Source organism: Sphaeramia orbicularis, chromosome 4, assembly GCF_902148855.1.
Source record: "Sphaeramia orbicularis chromosome 4, fSphaOr1.1, whole genome shotgun sequence".
NCBI classification, from domain to species: domain Eukaryota; kingdom Metazoa; phylum Chordata; class Actinopteri; order Kurtiformes; family Apogonidae; genus Sphaeramia; species Sphaeramia orbicularis.
In genome coordinates this window covers 50,419,703-50,440,824 of record NC_043960.1, presented here as the reverse complement: position 1 = coordinate 50,440,824, position 21,122 = coordinate 50,419,703, and the positions used below count along the sequence as shown (strand labels likewise).

General features: G+C 39.3%; 1 protein-coding gene across 2 annotated transcripts in view; it reads right to left on the bottom strand.

The window, feature by feature from the left end:
• The window catches only part of fbn2b (fibrillin 2b), a 151,155-nt gene that overhangs the window by 90,158 nt on the left and 39,875 nt on the right, over positions 1-21,122 (bottom strand). For both annotated transcript variants that reach the window (XM_030132057.1, XM_030132058.1), the window contains 2 exons: positions 15,886-15,981; positions 13,446-13,541 (listed from right to left, as the gene is read on the bottom strand). In XM_030132057.1, coding sequence (XP_029987917.1) covers positions 13,446-13,541; positions 15,886-15,981 — 192 coding nt within the window. The remainder of the gene's footprint in view (positions 1-13,445; positions 13,542-15,885; positions 15,982-21,122) is intronic.

Below are 21,122 nucleotides of genomic sequence, written 5' to 3'. Positions count from 1 at the left end.
TGGGTTAGCTGTACCTCAACCACCTTTGATGCTACATTTACCAGCCTAGTTAGTTTCCTCTTGCTGGTCATTGAAATACCACCATACCACACCGCAATGCAAAATGTTAAAACAGACTGAATAAAACACTGGTAAAACAAAGTCATCAGAGTCCTGCACACATTAAATGATTTCATCTTTCTTAAAAAGAAAAGTCTCTCTTGGGCCTTTTTACACACCGCCTCTATAATACTCTCAAAGGATAATTTCCTATCAATAATGGTCCTTAAGTATTTGTATTCATCCACGTTTTCAACAACTTTATTTTGAATAACGGTTTGTAATATTATGGGGAGACCTATGGAAATCAATAGTCATATCCTTAGTTTTGGAGACACTGATAGACAGGTAAAAGTTTTCACACCAAGAAGTAAAATCATCCACTACAGGACCATGCCCGTCTCCTCATTGTTCAAAAGGCTCACTATAACTGTATCGTCTGCGAATTTCATATAGTGCCTATTCTCATGCCTGCTCCTTCAGTCATTAGGGTATAAAATAAAAAGCAATGGTGAAAGTACACAGCCCTGAGGAGAGCCTGCAGAGGAAAGGGCTGTAGAGGACAAGGCACCATTAACCCTCACACACTGAGACCTGTCATATAAAAAAATCTGCTATCCAGCCAATTAAGTTGGTTTCCAAATTAAAAAAAGCTTGAAGTTTCTCAGCCAACAAAAAGGGCTGAATAGTGTTGAATGCTGAAAAGAAGTCAATAAATTGGAGCCTAGCATGAGTTTTTGGGGTCTCCAGATGTCAATAGAGGGAATTTAATAAAGTGAGTTTTGCATCCTCAACACCTCTGCTAGTCCTATAAGCAAATTGAAGTGGATCTAACTGATCCTCCACCTGCTTCAATAACTCCTGCTTCACCAATTTTAAAAGCGTCTTCATCACCAATGAGGTGAGAGCCACGGGTTGGAAGTTATTCAGGACTTTGGGATTTTTGCACTTAGCCACAGGAATGATGGTGGCATGTTTCCATATTTGAGGCACTCTTTGTGTCTGGAGGGATTGAGTGAAAATTACTATAAAGATCTCACTTAACTGACCAGCACCCGACCACTGATGTTGTCAGGGCCGGGACTTTTCCTAACCTTGGTGTGTTTAAATAAATAACAAATTTTCAACCTTAGAGACGTCAATTTCCAAAACTGAAGAGTCACCAACGAAATTCTTCCGCATATTATTAATTCTCTCACTAAAATCACTGTTAGAAAATCTCATATAAAAACTGTTTAATTCATTAGCTAGCTGCTCATCTGAATTAAATCCATTTAAAGACAAAGTGCTGCAGCCTTTATTTAGGCCAGTCATCATTTTAATGCCGTTCCACACAGATCTAAGGTGAGACTCGCTGAATTTGGCCTTAATTTTATTCTTATACTGGAGTTTAGCCTTTGCGATTTCAGCCCACACAACCTTCCCAATTTCAGCATATGCAATCTTATCACCACTGTTAAAAATAGCTGTCTTTTTCCTCAACAGGTTTTTCAGTTCCTTGGATATCCAGGGCTTATTATTGGGGTAGGAAATGACTGACTCGGTTGGGATTGTACAGCCCACACAGAAGGAGATGTAACTACATACAACATCTGTCAGTTCATCAATGCAGCTGGATGCATCCTGGAAGACAGACCAGACAGTGCTGTCAAAAGAGCCCTGTAAAGCCAGAGTGCTTTCCTCATTCCACACCTGGACTGTATGTGCCTGTGCTTTGTCTCTAGGCAGCACAGATCTATATGTGGGGAGAAGGTGCACCACATTGTGATCAGAGAATCCAATAGGGGTACTTATAGACAGACTTATAGGCTCCCTTAATAGAGCAATAACAGAGGTCCAGTGTCCTGATACCCTGAGTGGGGCAGGTGACATATTGGTAAAAACCGCTCAGTGACTTTTTACAGTTGACATGGTTAAAATCACCAAGCAAGAAGCATGGGGCATCAGGGGAGATAGATTGGAGTCTTTGGGCTACTGAGAAGATAATGCCAGAAGTATTCTTGGTGTCTGCCTTGGGGTGGATGTACACTACTGTTAGGAATATTTGAGGGAGTTCCCTAGGTAGATAAAATGGTCTGACTGACACAAACAACAGCTCAGTATCTGGTGAACAAATCCATTTGCACACAATGGCACCACTGCACCACTTGGGATTGATGTATAAGCAAACACCCCCACCGTGATGCTTCTCCATCGCTTCCAGGTTCTTTTAATTAATCTCCTTAGTCGTCGCCGCACTCTACCCCATTTCCCTCTTTTCCAGTTTTTTTTTACCAGGAAAAGTCGGACGTCGAAAACTTTGTAATGCAGTATTGTCACTGACTAGGAGATCAAAAAGTTCAAACTCCCCATCACTTAGTAGCTGGGTAGGTTGATCTGCCACATAGTTGCTTGATTTAAATCCCAGGAGAAAGTCTCTTGTGTATTGGATCCTGTCGGGCTTGACAAACAAACCCTGAGCGATGTACGGCACAATTACCAAAAGTAGGAAGGAAAATATCTCCATTGTTAGGCTCAGTACGTCCCGCAAAGCACCCGTAAACAAACTTATAAAAAACTTGCTAGCTTAAAAAGACGCAGACAATATACAAAACCAAACAGACGTGAACACCTGCTTCTGGTCGCCAAAAGAGCAGCACCCTTTTCCAGCAGCGTCACAACAGAAATCATGATTTGACTTGATCCAATCTGATATTGATTCGGTTCAGTATTATTTCATTGATTCAAATTAGGGATGGGAAGATTATCCAATACGTATTGATACGCCGACACACACATCCACGATCCAAGTGCATCGGTAGAGAAGCTGCGAGTGAATGAAAAGTTTGGAATTTATTTGGGTAAAGTTTTTCTTTTCTTCAGACCCACATTAAGGTGTGCCTCAGATTCGCGGACGTGTACACTGCACACAATAGTATGAGCTCCATGGATGCACTGTGGCACGAGCGCCACCGATGAATAAATGTCTGTATCTGAATCTGACAGACATAGAAGGGAGGTGACCACCTGTGGTTTCTGAACATGTACTTTTTACTATATCAACTGCATTGAATACTGCCGTACATACCAGAGATACTTCCTTAAAGAGTGACATACATACTAACAGTGCATCACATCTTAAAAATTGACCTGACCTGTATGACCTGTACGTGGAGTATGTTTCAATAAAGCTGTGAAACAGTGAACGTGAGCTCCCCTCACATTATTATTGTTGTTGACTATCTGCTGCCATCCGCAGCTGAGAACCACTGGTACATGCCAAAGTTTTTCTCATACTGGACAGACAGACAGACAGATGAACAGACAGACGACCAACTGAAGACAGCTCCCTGCAGCCAGTGTGGCCAAGGGTAAAAACCAAACCAAACTGAAGAAAAATGAAGATAAAACTAAACAAACAAACCAATACATAAATAACTAACCTGAGTAACTGGTCCAGAGTGTCTCTTTTGGGTTACTTTAGCTGGTCCCCAAACCCGGATAAAGGAAGATGGTTGGAATTGGGACATTAAAGAACAGAGTTTAGTTCATTTGTAGTTCTAAACATATTTAGGGTGTTTTTATACACACTTTTTGTGTGTAACACAGTGTTATTCCTCTCCCCTACATCGTTCATTATAATTACATGAACATTTAGAATTTTGCAAATTTGAGGTCATTTAGTAAATTCTAGTAACTTTTATGACAGAAAACAGATACTTTCCTCAGTGATTCTTGAATGGCTGTTTGTAAAATGTGATTGTATGTCTAGTTTCAGCCTCTTTTCTCTTACCCTACCTTGGTTTTAATACTATCTGGTCTTGCTCATGAGTTGACCTTGGTTTATGTGGTCTTGACTTATGACACTAGTTTCCATATATCAGTCCTTTTCATAAAAGTCTCCAGGAATTCTTGGCAAGTCTCAACCCAGGCTCCAAGTCACTGTACCCTTTCACCTACATCTGTTAACATACTGTAGATTAGCCTAACAGTCATAGCTAATGTGGACTGGCCCTTTACATACAGTGGATGTGGATGTTTTTGTAGTCAAGCCAAAATCAGATCTATTTTTTTAATGAGTGATCATTCATCAAAGTATATTATGCTTTCATCTCTGCCATAATGAAAGAAGGATTAAATAAAGATAAAATAGTGTAAAGTCTGAGGTGAAAATATTTAATCCTGTCTGGAAGGCAAAGTCTTATGGGAAAACACATTCCCATCAACCCTGTCCTACTGTGGGATTGGAGAGATGGTAAGAAAGTCCACTGATGGGACAGTGAGGAGGAAAAGGCAGGGAAAGACAAATGTCACCAGACACAGACTCATTAATAACTGCTGAAGTATTTATAAAACTCCCTAAAAGGGAGGTCTGCTGAGATAAGGAACATGAAATATGAGTTGATTACGCGGAAAAGAAGGCATTATCATTCATACATACATTTGTATGACAAAGGTCAGCAAGTCAAAATAATAAAGAAACTCTCTGGGATGGGGTGTGTGTGTGTGTGTGTGTGTGTGCATGTGTGTGTGTGTGTGTGTGTGTGTGTGCATGTGTGTGTGTGTACAGTAGGGTACCAACAATTTTGTGGGGAACAAAAACCAGAAAATAAAAAATAAAAGTCATAAAAAGGTCTAAATAATGCCTGGTTAAGTGGACAGGGCTTGTGACTGAACTGGATATCCTCTGTAGACTTTCTACAGCTGGAGGATTTACTCAGAGCCTTAGCGTCATGCAGTTATTCAACTGTTGAGAAATTATATCTGGGCTTTTGTGTATGTGACTGTACATTCATTACGTTATCAGGATGTATGTCTGTTTGTACACTCACTTACAGGGACCAGAGAAATGTGGAAAGGTAAATCGCTTGAAAATCACTTGAGAGTTGTTTTAAGGTTAGGGTTAAGCATGTTGTGGTTAGCTTAAGGCCTCAGTCACAAAGATTCTTATGAACAATGGGTTCGTAAGAATCTCCTAGTTCGTACAAAATCTGGAGTTCGTAGACATTTGTGGAGGGAGCATAAGTTTCTTACGGCCATCTTATGAAGTTGGTACAGCTGCCGTTCAAATCGCATGAGCAACTTGAGGCTTCTGTGAGAAAATGAAGGGACTTTGTGTCATACGAACACCATAAAGTTGTCAAGTTCTTCAAAAGGATGCCTTGGGACCTTCCTACATCAGACCTATGGCCACTTCAAGGCATTCGTTAGGGTGCCCTACACAAGGGGATTTCCTAGTGCGTTTGTAGAAAATCTTGCCTATGAACTTAGGAATGTTCTATGAACTCTCCATTCTTATAAGTCTGCCTTGAAAAGGTTGTACAAAATGGTCCATAAATCATTTGCACGGTGTTTGTAGCAGTTCGTAACGGCATTTGTGACTGAGGCCTAAGTCTACAGGAAATGAATGAAAGTCAGTGTAAGTCAATCCCTAAACACATGGAAACACATTTGTGTTTATCCATGTTTGTGTTGATGTTTGGTGCAATTCAGACTATGCACATGTCTGGCAGGTTTTGTGGAATTTCTGACTTCATTGCATTGTTTGTGTCCGTTTGTCCTTTTGCTGATGAGGATATAAATAAATGATTCAAATGTGTGGGCTTCTTTGTTTGTGTGTCTATGAGTGCATGTTCGGGAAGTTTATGATTGTCACAGCCAACCAAAACAGACCCTGTTAGTCTTATCAAAGCCTTTATCAACACACTCCAAACCTCTCTTTTCCTTTGGGTCCAAATCATTCCTTGAGGAGTCTGCTCTTTTCATTTTCTCCACACCAAAAGCACTCACCCAAAAAGGCACTAAATGCTTAACAGAGCACAAAGACCAACACATGCACACAGGGACCAACAACTATGGGAAAGTGGCAACTGCACAGATAAGCCCTTTGATTCTAAAGCCTGAATCCTCAAGAAAACTGTTGTGTACTGATGTTGTGTGGATTTATTACTGGTATTATTTGGGCGGATGTGGTGTATGATATTCTGTTCGTGCTTTCTTTTCTTATATTCATCATTTAATAGGTCTTATGTATTTTATTTTATTTCAGTGTAATTTTGTTTGTTTGTTTGTTTTGTTTTTCTCTCTCTCTCTTCTGCTCAGTTTACCCAGTTCTGGTTGTAGTTATTGTTACAATTATAATTACCACCATGGTTGTTACTGTTTGCATTGTTGATACTTTCTTGTGAGGGTCTTCGCCACCTTCCTCTCTCTTGCTCTCTCCCCTTCACCCCCCCATGTCAGGTCCGCCATTGAAATGTGGTTCTACAAAACTCATAATAAAGTCAGTAGAATATCACGGGAAGCTTCATATACTTTATGAAGGTACCCTTGGCAGAGCAAATTTATTCAGCACCAAAAGGCAACCAGACTACCTTTCGTCTGTTAGGATGCTGGACAAGACAAGTTAAACAAAAAAAAAAAAAGAAACTGTTGTGTGTGGGATAACTATTGACCCTTTGCACGTTACGTCACGCTCTGTTCGCGCCGCAAACGAGCACCATGACGGATGGCAGAAGTGCTGGACTGCACACTGGACGGCTAATATCGAATTTGATCTGAATGTTCTCGTTTTTGTTTGTTTTTAACCCTGCTTTACACGTACAGTGGTCGCACACAACAGTTCCATCGTTCTTCAAAGACACCAATGGTTTCAGCTGGGTTACAGACAGAGCCTGGCTCTGATGGATCTGATATTACAGATAGAGCAGGCTCTGTTTTTGTCGATAGCACATTAGCTCCACCTAGCTAGATGGCTAGACTGGGTTAACTACTATGAGCCACTATGTTCCAGCAGCTGTCATAAGTAGCCTTCAATATTAGCTCTGTTGTAGTGGCTGCCTTTTGTTTTTTTTACCAGCTACACTGTGTTCTATGCCCTACTGTTATTGTCATTATGCTGTGCCATATGTTATAGTGGTCAAACTGTACATATTACTGTGTGTAGATAGTAGAAAGGCAGACACTTCAACAACAGAGCTAATACTGTAGGCTACACTAACATTATTACACAATGTTAATTAATTAGAGCTGCTTTTGGTTACAGTCTATTTGAGTTTTGGTGGCATGCTGGGGGAAACATGTTAAAAACATACACAGCTAGCTAGCTAACGTTAGCTGTATCTTTCCTTTACCATTATGAGATACATTCCTCTGCTGTGAGCGCAGTACAGTGACTCGGTCATCTAACCTGAGACTAAGAACTGGTAAGCATCCAGACTTTAGTCTGCTTTTAGATCAGCACCTATGTATGGGGACGCTCCATTTAGAACATAATGGTACAGACTGTCTGCATTAAACTCCGGTAGACTGGCGGATTTTGCCAGATCTGTAAACACATCAGGAGGGAGAAGGGTCGGTAGCTAGCCCTGCTAGCCCTGCTAGCTTCTCCAAATAGCGTTCTCTCTGCCGTCCAGTAAGGTTAGTCACTTCGCAGGACAACTCCAAAACTTTATTTTCAGTGCTGGTAGCCATAATCCGTTGCTCATTTATTTGTTTGTTGTGTTGCTTCTGCCGTTCACCATGGCACTGCACCCCTAGTCACATGATAACTGTGACATTGGTGCAAAAGCTCAATACAGAATACAGGACTACACAAAAAAATACTCATCGATGCATAATTTAATTTTGCTGATATCTGGTTTTGGGTAGCCCTCAAACAGAGGTTTCTCAATTGCAGGCAGCATCTTGTATCAGTGACGTAGGGGAGATTTGTCTGAATGTGTTGATACTAAGTTTATGTAGGTTCAACATAAATCCATGTTTCCAGCTCCTCAGTGGTGAAAGCATCTGTTTTCTGTCATAAAAGTCACTAGAAGTTACTAAATGATCATTACCTAATTTGCATAATTGTAAATGTTCAAGTAAATGTAATGAACAATGTAGGAGAGAGGAATAACATTGTGTTAGAGGCAAAAAGCAAGTATAAAAACACCCTAAATATGTTTAGAACAACAAAAGAATTATAGTCTGTCAATTCTAGGTTTTTTGTTTTTTTTTTGATGTTCCAAATCCAGCCACCTTCAACTGGGTGTAGGGACTGGCTAAAGTGACCCAAAAGAGACACTCTGGACCATTTACTTAGGTTAGTTACTTATGTATTGGTTTGTTTGTTAGTTTGTTTAGTTTTTATCTTCATTCTCTTCAGTTTGGTGTGGTTTTTAACCTTACGGTCCACTAAGGAGACAACAAGTCACAGTAAAACATGAACATTTATAACCAGAACATTTTTAATTTACAGTCTACATTAACAATCTAAATGGACCAAAATGAGAAAAAGAGAAAACTGTCAATGTCAATGGGACTGTTTTCACATCAGAGAAAGGTGATAGATTTGCCACTAGTGGCTTTTTTGATAAAAAGTCTCTAGAGGGGCCTGAAAAATCACTACATATACCATCAAAGTGTCTAAGTTGGAAACACTGACTTTTACGGCTAGGCAGACATACTGTGGGTTTATATGGGACACACTCAATCATTGGCTGTCATTTAGAGGAAAATGTGTGTTTTAGTGTATGAGTCACTACAAGAGTTGATAAACATTTACAAACACATTTTAAAAGTAACTAGAAGCACTCGGAGAGCGCAGACCTCCGCCAAGGCTGATCAGTGGCCCCCCCCGTGGGCCCCCCCCCACCCCCGATCACCACCAAAATTTAATCATTTCTTCCTTATCCCATTTCCAACAAACCCTGAAAATTTCATCCAAATCTGTCCATAACTTTTTGAGTTATGTTGCACACTAACGGACAGACAAACAAACAAACAAACAGACAAACAAACAAACCCTGGCAAAAACATAACCTCCTTGGCGGAGGTAACTAAATATGTTGCTAGGTGATTACAGAAAAAGAAGTTGCTAGGTAGTCTGATAAGTTTGTAAATCTAGCAACAAAAGTGCTAAGGTGGCATCAATGATAGAAATGGGAAAAATCTTTATTTGTCAGGGTATTATAGATACACTGAAACTGAACTTCTGCATTTGAGCCATGACTTGCTGAAGACACCACACACTGCAGACCGGGAGAAGTGGGCTGCTTTTTCAAGGGCAGCAAATGAGGGCGACCTTTTGGTCACAAGCTGCTTCTCCAACTCTCTGTCCAAAGAGATCTGACACAGAAAAACACAAAACTTAAAGCATAATTCTGTAAATACTGTACTAGATATCCCACTTCTGATGAAGCCCAATAAAGTCTGGAGTCTTGTTTAAACTTTCAACCATGTTTTTTTTTTTTTTTTTTTTAATTACAGTGAAGACTGTGAAGATGGGAGGTTGATCATTTTTATACTATTTTCTCATTGGAAATGAGCAATTTTTGTGTGTTTTTGGATATTTTTGTTGCACTGTTTAAAAATCCTAATAAATGTCAGTGCACACAATTTCTGATTTTTTCATGAATTTAAGTGTTTTCTCAAAGCCATGGAATGAATTGCATTCTGAAATTCATATAGAAGAAGAAGTGCATACATGATTGATGGTGGTTTAACATTCTACCCAAGTGTGAAGTCACTCTTTTGTTTGTGACATTAGATCTCAGTCCAGTTTGTGTATCTCACTCATTGTCCACTAAAATTAACCTCACAGCTATTTTTGTCTGTTCTGGGAAACTTCCACTCACAGTACCATAGAGAATAAAACAATGATGCAGAGTCCACTGAATGCAGACAAAAAACACCTTTCAGCAGTAAGTGACGGGGCTCCAGTTTTCATCAACAGCTGCTGCTCAGGGGACGTGTTCCTTATGCACAGAAGGGAATTCTTTGTAGTGCCTTTAGAAACAGCAGTGAGAGTAAATCAGGCATTTTTTACCAAGCCAGATCAAACATTGCCTTCATCTCTGTCCTGTGAGGCTACTCAAATATTGATTTGAACAAACCATAGCTTCTAAAATGTGGCCTGGGCACTCTTTGAATAATGTCCTCAACTTTTTGTTTATGAGATGGATCATCAAAATTTAATGCTCCTATGAAAACCAGACACTAAATGTGAAATGTGGTGTTTATAATTACATTTAATACACAACATGAAGATTTAATACAGGGCTTATGCAACTGGATGTAGCAAAGGGCTCCTTATGTCCTTATGGAGCAATAGCAAGACACATTTCCAGACATGGATTAAAAGTTGGTGTGGGTGGTTTTAAAATACTCAGCTCACATTGGGTCCTTTATGGCCTAAAGTTCATTGTGGATCTTGCACAGCAGCTTTTTTTGCATATGGAAACACATGGAATCCTCATGCATTAGTATATAATTTATTGGTTTGCTGTAGATCAAATGTAGTAAGGCCTAAAACTGTCTGACAGTGTGAATAGTCATTGTGTATACTTTCCACATACTGACCTGTTCCTCCTCCGGTAAACCCACCAATCCTCCAGTGCCCTTATCCTATCCAACTACATTCTGTCTGCTCTTATCCAGAGTCAACAGAGCATAAATAGCACAACTTCCTTTTCTTCCAGCATCTCTAAATGCCCTTGACGTCACCGCCTTCTGGGGGGTGCAGAATTGGACCTCTGTCTTTTTCAGTTTATTTGGTCTGGACTGAACCACAGCCTGAATTTGAGTCTGACCACAGAGGTTGAAAATGGGCTGAGCAGAACTGGACCATGGGCTTCATGGGCCAAAGCTTAGAGGACACACATCCACACCACTCGTTGCTTTTGCACCCATGCAAAATGGTGTGAAAACTTATATTCAGGCTACATTTACAATAGGATAAGAGCATATGCACATAGTTATGTGTGGCTTAATGTTGCATATAACCACAAAAATAAACTTTAAGAACCTGGTTATAGTAGTTAACAAATACTGAATACTGACTACTAAATCCTTGCAACATGAGGTAAAATCAGCATTATTTTCCTTTTTTTGTTCTTTCATTTAAGACTCAACTTTCTGTTTTATTTTGCTCCAGGTGCTGAATAATGAGCTCTGTTTTGGTTTGAGCAATGTTAATGGCAAATGGGACTCAAGAGCATTTAAACCTAGCAAAACATGGGAACTTTAATAATCATTAGTTTATAAATCACAGTAAATCATGCATTTTTTCCATCCTAACTTTTATACCCTCTATAAAATGAAAGGTTTCCTCATGGAACATGAAAAAAACAAAACAAAAACCTAAATTTACAAACAACTAAGCAAATATAAGTCCAGGTCTCTAACTGAAAATTCAAACAAAACTACTTATGTACTTATAAAATTATTTTTTTTTAATCCAAAATTTAAAATTGTAATAAGTTGATATGAATACTCATTTGATAGATTAAATGTTAAATCATTAATTCTTTCCAGTTTGGAAAGTGATTTTTGGTCATACATGTAAATTGAAGAATTCAAGTGAAAATAATGTAAAAAGACACGTAAAAATCCTGCAATAGTTGCATCAAGACAAATATGATGAAAAAAAAACACAATAAAGTGATATGATAATATTGAAACAACTAAAATGAAAGTTATCCAAGTTCTTATTTATATCTGATTTATGATTTTTGGGGTACATTAATAAAACTAAACCAGATGAAAATATTTTGAAATTTAAAAGTGTTTTAGATGATAATTGTAAAGAAATTAAAAAAATAAAAAAAGATAATATAAGTGTATGTTACAATAATGATAAACTTCCCTGATCCAACATGACTGAACATCTCATTCTAACCCGAACCAAAGTCAGCACGCCTCAGGCACATGCAAGATGTACACACGCAACCATATAGACACACATCCCAAACACGTACACACACAACCACAGACACACATCCCAAACACGTACACACACAACCACATAGACACACATCCCAAACACGTACACACACAACCACATAGACACACATCCCAAACATGTACACACACAACCACATATGCACACATCCCAAACATGCAAACACACACTGCAGGGTTTCTGAAGACTGTTAAAACACACACCCAGTTCATCCTGACTGGTTGACTTTCACTGTCTTCATAATCGCACTTGATCAGCAGTCTTCTCACTGAATCATGCAGTAAATCTACTGACTCATGGCCTAAGCTACACAACAGGGCTCTAATGACAGTGAAGGTTAAACCAGGGACACTCCACATTTTCATACCAGGTGCAATATTCCACAAATTTAGTGGTCATTAGTCATGATGAGTGAATATGAAAATATTCAGTCTCAATATTTAAAGATATCACAGTGAGCAGGATGCAAACTTTTCTAAGAAAGAGAAGACAAATGTAATGATTTCCCACAAGACCAGTTCACCAAAGGTTCAGCAAAGGCAACTATATATATGGAGGCTCAGCTTTCACATCATTTCTGTAACTTCTACCAATATTTATCAGTCGTGCAGTTTATGAGACAAATATATCCAGATTATATCCAGATCCTTTCAGAATCTGGCATAAAATAAATAAATAAATAAAAAGTAAAGATATAAAGTATTACCCTTGTGACTACCTGTGAGTCCATGCGCTCCCCCCAAATCCCCAACACGGGTTAGGGATAGTGTTTGTACTGGGCCCAGTCAGCCTTTGTGTACACAGCTGGGGAGTCCATTTTTTATTTTGGCCCTGTCCTTCCATTCTCCCCTCCATCCCCCTCACTCTGTTGCTCCACTCCTCATCAGGAAATGTCCTCGACAACTTCACAAAGAAAGTCTATTCTGAGTCCTGTGGGGATGTGGAGGGGGACGGGGGGTATTTACTGCCAGATGCCTTTAAGGTTTCCTTCGACTAAACTCAACCTCTCTACCCAAGAAAGGTTGCATTTTCAAAAACAAAAAACACTGAAGTTTCATCAAGAAACAACAGAGTGGGAGGAATGATATTAGATTTACATGAAAAATGAGGGCAACTGAAGGAAGTCTGGGAATACGCTGGAGGAAAACGCAGGCTGACGGGTTGCACATCTCTTTTTTCCCCACAAAAAAATTTACAGTATGTAGGTAGGAAATGGAAGGTGCACAGAAGAAAGCTGGAGATAAATTAGGCGGGCAAAATTACAGGCCAGGAACTTTCCTTTTGCAGGTTGCAGCAGGAGAGGACGTGGGAGGGTCGATCAAAGGTGAGTTTGAAGGTGAAGGTTTAAAGGTGGGAGGAACTCAGCACAGCAGCTCTGACACACTTTTTCATCTTGCACAGGACAGGCCATGTACCACTAATACCCTGCCATCATTTCCCACCATGCGCATACCTCAGGCTTTTCTTCAAAGCCCAGGAGGCGAACACCCACTGTTTGTCTGAGCAGAGTGAATTCATTCCTGTTAGAGGACTGAAAAGAGGGCATCTGGACTGATAGACTCAGCACCAGTGACTTCATAGAACCATCAAAGCTTTCCTGCCTTGGTATCTTTCTTAACATTTATATCAGTATACATGACATGGGAACACCCTGATAGTGTCTGAATGTGAAAGGATGACAGCTGTAACAAGGATGAGGACTCACCTCTTTCACACTGTGGACCAGTGAAACCGTAGACACAGGCGCATCTGTTGGGTCCAATGCAGCGCCCACCGTTCTGGCAGCCGTTCTCACACACCGCTACAGACAACAGATGCAAAACAAATAAAAGACAAATGATTCACTGCACACAGTCACGTTGTTTTTCTCTTTGTCTAACACAAATACAAATCTGTGTTTCTGACTGTGCATACATAATATGGTGGCTATTATGGACTTAATGAAGGAAAAAAAGAATGAAAAAGCTTTATGTTGCTCCAGCATACAGCATACACATTGATGCCAACTTAACACTTTTGTTGCTGGATTTACCAGTGGAATCTTTAAATTCCTATCAATTCAAATCCCTAGTCACAAATCTTTATAGAGAGTAGTGTTCTGTTTCCTGTTTTGTGATTATATTTCATGCTAGGAGAGAACAGCAAGAGAGGTAGAAAGGTTCTACACAGGTGCTTGGTCTTGGTGGTGGTGATGCCACCTAGCCACCTGGTGCACATACTACATTGATAAATAGGAAATTTCAAACACTTGCGTGTCCATCTGCATGCAGATTTCCCCCAAAACGCACATCTAAACGGGGAACTGAAAGTGAGAACGCAATGGCACTTTTGCGTTTTTGGTTCAGATCATTAATGTTTAAATGTAGCCTCAGATTTAGCAACTTTATAGACTACACAAATTTAGCTACTTTTAAAATTTGTTTGAAAACTTTTATCGCCTTTCGTAAAGGGACTCAAACACTAAAACACACACATTTTCCTCTAAATGACACCAAATGATTTAGTGTGTCCCAGTCATATAAACCCACGGTCTGCCAGCCTAGCTGTAAAAAAGTCAGTGTTTCCAACTTAGACACTTTGTTGGTGTATTTAGTGATTTTTCAGACCCCTCTAGAGACTCTTTATCCAAAAAACCACTAGTGACAAATCTATTCCCTTTTTCTGGTGTTATTGGAGACTTTTGGAGACTCTGACGTGAAAACATTTATTATTGTTTGTCTAAAACAAATCATTGCACTGAACATAAATCAGTCCCATTGACACTGACAGTTTTCTCTTTTTTTTGATCCATTTAGATTGTTAATGTAGATTGAAAATTAAAAATGTTTAGGTTATAAATGTTCATGTTTTACCAATGACTTGTCATCTCCTAAGTGGACCGTACAGTTAAAAACCAAACCAAATTGAAGAAAAATAGAGAGATAAAAATTAAGCAAATAAACCAATAAATAAATAAATAAATAACCTAAGTAACTGGTCCGGAGTGTCTCTTTTGGGTCACTTAACTGGTCCCCAAGCCCGGATAAAGGAGGATGGTTGGAATTGGAACGTTAAATAAAACTAAACTTGACAGAGTATAGTTAATTTGTAGTTCTAAGCGTATTTGGGTGTTTTTACACTCACTTTTTGTATGTAACACAATGTTATTCCTCTCTCCTACCTCATTCAAAACAATTACATGAACATTTACAATTATGCAAATTAGGTGATGACATCATTTAGTAACTTCTAGTAACTTTTAGGACAGACAATAGGTACTTTAATACTGAGGAGCTGGAAAAACTGAGCATACATACTACATGATGCATCTGAGTAACATGTCATATTGAGAGCTGTAGTGTGTGATTAGGCAAAAATTTCATAATTGCCCTTCAGCATATTGTAATTCAACCTTTCCAGCAGGAAACAAATATTCAACTGCCTTCTCTGGACTCTGCCTTCAGTCAGAAACTTTGGCTACTCATAGTTGTTTTGACAGGTAAGGGGTTTCTCAATACTGGATTAACAGTTGGAAGTACTTAATTACTCATAAGATTATAATGCAACTCTCCTGCTCTAATTTGTGACTTGATACAGTATTTCTGTAAACTTCTGGAAATAACTAGACATTCATTTCACTCTAAAACTTCAGACTTAAAAGTGAAATGACTGCTCCGTCTCATTTTGCAGATGAAAAATAGTCCTAGGTCTAACTCTGGTGCATTTACAGCAATGTGAATTAATGTACAATGTCCCTGTTAAAGAAACCAAAAAATAAATAAATAAATACATTAAATTAAATGTTAAATGCCTGTTGCTTCAGCTCCTCTTTCTTCATTTCCTTCTCAGTTTAAGGTATAAATTGGGAAATGAACAGAGGATAGTGGGATATTTAGATTTTGCTGTTCAAAAGAGAAATGCATTGCTTATCTTAAATCCAGAGTGAGTCTTAGGACAGAAATCAGAGAGTTTCAGGAGGCAGGTATGTATTTTTATATTTTCTGTAGGTAAACATGAAGAAAATGCTGATCGAAAACGTTCAAAATAAATTGAGGCCATTGCATTCATATTGACGTTCACAGATTAGAGACATTTGGTCCTAAACATATATTAAAACAGGTGATAAGTGGTGCATATCAGTGTAAGGCTGTGGTGCGCTGACTCACGTTGTCCACAGTGGCTGCCTGTGTAGCCCTTTGGGCAGGAACATGAGTCCTCCGAGCAGCTTCCCCCATTCATACACCTTACGTTACAGGACTGAACTGTAGAGGACAAGAAAGGAGGTGAAGGGAGGTTGATAAGCTGAGATGGAGGTGACAAAAACTCAAATGAAGAGAATGAATGATTACAAAATGAACATCATTCCTTGTAACAAAAGCTGCCCCAAAAAGAAACCAAAAAAATCTTTGATGCTCAAATGTTTGCTAAACCCACCAAAGAGCATTGTGAATCAGACTTTTAAGGGACAAAGCATTAGATTAAATACTTATGTTTCCTTAGGTTATTACCCAATCTGAAGGTACTAAATGATTTCTTTTCCAAACTGGTCACTTTAACACTTTAAGAGGCTTCACTTCAGGTCACTGCTGTTTCTATGGCAGCTTTAAATCATGGCTCAGAGGCCCTCAAGGCCCAAAAGCAGAGCCAGTCAAGTGGACTGGGGGAAGAAATATGCTATAGTTAGTTAGGAATTTGCTGAGTAGGAAGAGAAATGTGTGGAAGGGGCTGAAGGTTCAAAGACGTACAGTGGTGGAGGAACACCAACTACAAATATAAGAGTGGACACTAGAGTCAGGGGAAGACATGAAGTCAGTCATGATATATTTCAGGTGTAGGATTAGTGTTACATTTGAGCCATGTGCAAACTGAGGTAGTTTAGGTTATTTCAGCTGCTGGTGAAACACAGAAACTAGAAGGTGTTCCCTAACAAATGAAATCTAAAGTCTTATTCGCACAGGACTAGTATTACCTGTGAAACTGTAAACCAGCCCATTTCCTGGTTGAAGATAATATAGGCTGCACTGTTGATGATGAATGAAAGTTGTACAAGTGTGACAGTATAACATGGATTTTTACTAAAAGAGCAAACTTCAATCTTTCAGGACTGTGACATGATGATAGCTACAGTAAGAAACAGTTTCCAACTGTTATCTATGAGTGGTGAACTTCAACATCAGATCCAGGGAGTAATGTCTGTAAATTACTAAAAACCGGACTTCGGCTATCCAGTGCAAATGTATAGAGCCCGTGTGGTAATGTGAAAAAAAAAAAAATGTGCGTGGCCACAATTTAATTAAAAATTAGGCTACAGTGTGACAAAATTATGTGCGCCTGACAGTCAATCCAACAACCCCCACACCCCCCCACCACTCAAATGAAAAATAAATGAATGAATGAGTCATGCAATACCTTCTATGACTAAACTCCTCCAACTTTACATTTCCGTGCGTCTAGATCATTCAGCGCACTGTTATCATTAATGCTGGTGTATCCCAGAGCAGTCTTTACAGCGTATTGTCTCCAGTGGTGCACGCAAAATCCTCATTTAAATAGGGCGGTCTGCAAGACTTTGCACCTGTTGTCATTTATTCAAGCAATCTTTGTAAATCACCCTTAAACTGCAGTTCAACCCCCCACGCAAAATTCTAGATTGTGAATGCAATTAGTACATGCAAATTGGGATCTTAGCAGATCTGGCCCTGCCAGTATTTATGCAGCCTTTTTACGCATCGTGAAAGAAGGAGCTAGTGGCATAAAATGGCAAAAAAGTTGTGGTTATTAAATGTATGAATCTATTTAAATGAGCGTAGCTACATTCGCCACCTGAACGGGTCCCATGAAACACACCTGGATCACCGCTTTGTCCAGGTAGTCGCCCGTGAACATACCCTCATCCTTGAGCTCACCAAACATCTGGGCGTAGTGCTCAGTTCCTTCTCTCCTCATCATGCCCCCCCCAGCTCTCTATTCTTTGATTTGCACCACTCCTCCCTGTCAAAAAGCTGGACTGGCCCACTCTACTATCTCTGTTATTTTGTTGGAGGTACACTTGCATATCCCGAAGGACAACATTCTCTGTCCCCATGTCTGTTGGCATAAGTGTCGGGGCTCTATGGCCTCTGCATAATAGCCTCCAATCGCACACGGGTCACTATTACTGTGGGCAGCTCTGAGCCATATAACTATACAACTGAAACCATTTATGCAGCTGTTAATGCCAGTCCCATATAAGCTCAATTTGTCATAAGAATCTATGTGACATATGAAGTTTGGTCCACAAGAAAAGTATAGTCTCCTTTGGAGGCTTCGCCAGTGGCAATATTGGAAGCCCTCAGGGTCGAGTTCACTCATGATGATGCGCACATCCTCTCTCCTGACACGCAAACCATTATATATGCATTTCTTGTGCATCCAAAAATACCCATGGAATCTCCCAGGGCCTTGGAGTTGGTCCAAAATTAAATCAATAATTAGACACAAATCATCATAACTACGACAACGGAGATCATTTGCTCCAAGCTCTCTTTTTAGCGTTGACTGATCACTGTCCCATGTTGGGTGGCTAGAGTTGCCAGCATTTCTTTTTGCGCCATGCCTAACCTATGGTAAACTCTTAGGAGATCCCTGTTTAAAGGCTCATAGATCTAGATGTTCTTATGTCTGAGAAGGGACACACTACAGCACTCGACTGAATATAAAGTGCAAACGTATCATAAATTTTACTCATAATTTTCTGGTATATCGTGAGCACAATTTCAAAAATGTGCACATGTTTTATTACCTTGTTCGCACGACTTCATAATTCGTGCACACATTTTCTTATCTCGTGCGCTCTTCACTTCAGAGAATGAAGAGCATAGAAGGAAAGGTCATTTCAAACACCAGTGTGCACGGACAACTTTGAAGCAGATGTGTGTATCAGTGGTTGGTGTTAAACTCTGGAATTCTCTTTATAATGAGCTGAAGGACTGTAAAAACATATTCCAACTGAAAAAAAGTGTATAAAGAAAGAACAATGAGATTATATGAACAGTTATAAGTTTTTCATTTGGCTTCATATTTGTTTTGTATTTTGTGACATATTTATTTACTTGCTTTGGACTGGTAAAATGTTTTTGCATCATTTCATCAGGTTTATATTTACTTATGTTTTGTTCTTTCTGGATATGTAGTTTTGCACTTGGTTTTGTATTCATTTGGTACTATCTTTGGACGTATTTAGTTGGTTTGTCTGACTTTATACAGTATGATTTTATAGCTAGTTGTGTATGGCAAACCATTAAGGTTATTATTATTTAGAAGGGGGCAGGAAATATAAGATTTTCTTCATCCTGCTCCTTTTCGAGCATGGGTGTGTACATGTTTGTTTACTTGATGATTATTGAATGTTTACTGATGAAATGCACAACCATGAACGAAATAAAATAAATAAAATAAAAATAAAATAAATAATTTGTGCACACGTTTTATTATTTCGTGCACACATTTAATGAAATCACGGCCATGCACGTTTTTTTTTTTTTTTTCACGTCAACACACAGGCTCTGTACAAATGTGTCACATGAAACATAAATGGCAGGGGTGGGGGGGTTAATTTCCAAATCCCTAGAAGTCTGTAAGTTATACTGGTCCCATGCAAATAGGGCTTCAAACATTTTGATCAAACAGTTCTGTTCTACACCTAAACTTAAGCAAAGGTGTAAAACATAGGTTCCATGAAAAAGAGAGGATGTTAAAAGGTAAAAAAAGAGAAGCAGTCCATAAAGTGTTGCATTGGTACAACTATTTTAATATAAAGCAGGAGCCTCCTGGCTGACAAACTGCCAACAGACCAAAGTATGAGAGGCCAATGTGGCAGCGCAACAGCTTTCATAAAAGGAACAGATTGGTCTTCCTGACAGAGAGGCACTGGTTGTCTGCTGAGGCAGCCTTTAATTCAACACAAGAGGAGAGAAGGCACCTAAAGCACTGACTGTTAGGAACCTGTCTGCCGGTTAATTCATCCAGACTTCAGAGGACATTTGTCTGTCTTTGTCCAAGTCTCCTTTTCCTGTTCCTTAGTCTGTATCTTTAATCACAAGTTCAACATTAATTTCCTCTTTGTGTCTTTGTTTTCTGGTCTGTGTTCTCTCTTTCCCTCGCTCTCCATCTGTGTGTTCGTGTGTCTTTCATTCTTCCCTTCAGAGCTGGGCAGTAGAAGGGAAATGACTGAGCTTCCCTGTAGCTGACTTTAAGAGACTCTCAGAGTTTGCACACTTGCCAAAAGGAGGCATCTCAGCCTCTATAATCCTCCCACTTACTCTGACTGGACATAAACATAGTAAATATGACTTGTGTGACTTGTGTTGGAAGTTAAACGTGTGTGTTTTCAGTAAATGCAGCAGGGTGATTCAATTAATCCTCCTTTTGCTCTAAATATGATAAAGTATAAATAAAGTGTGGAAGTCAACTTTCCCATGTGTAACACTTAGAAGGACCTAATTTTTGTCTGGATGGTGTCTTGCAAAATACGGTGATGAATAACAAACCTTTGGAATCTGAGCTAGTCTGGGTTTATAGGTTAGTATACATGTATACTGCCTCTATTTTTCAGCCATTTTTCTCTTTTACTCTCATGAGATGTTGGTCAGTTCTTCCTCAGGTTTCACCTACAGCTTTAAAATATGAGGTTAACATTACAACTAAACACTCTACTAAAGTGATTTCTTTAACTTCGTCTTTCTTTGCTTAGACCAACAATAAGTGCATTGATGTGAAATTTGAATGATCGATGTGAGTGATTATAGTTTTCCCTGTTGCAGAACAAATCATACAGAAAACTGTTCCAGCATTCTGCAATTCAGGAGTCCCCCAAAGCTGAGGGCAACTTGGGTAAACCATTTCAGTGTAACCCTCCAAACTCTAGAACATGCATCTGTAAATAGATCAAACAAGGATGAAGATTTTGTCTAGGAGGTGCTGATTTATCCCTTTACATGATAGTGAGTGTGACCACTTAGTGAAATCTTTGTCCTTAGGGACACATACTAACAGCACAGGCCTTTAACCTTTTAGATATGTGCATGTCAGGGTCAAAGTGTTTTAACCACTACACCATTGCTCACAGAAATTACATTCATATTTAGCTAGTGAATGAATTTCTATATTTTCCGTGTGTAGGCATAGACTGCACTTTCCTAAAGGTCCATTGTGCCACATTCAGCAGAAATTAGGAGGCTCTGTGTGGAAATAGAATGGCATACAATATTCATAATCATATATTCAGTGTATAATCAGACATAAATAAGAATAGCTGTGCTTTTGTTACCTTAGAAAATAAATATAAAACTAGAAGCACTCGGAGAGCACAGACCTCCGCCAAGGCTGATCAGTGGCCCCCCCCGTGGGCTCCCCCCACCCCCGA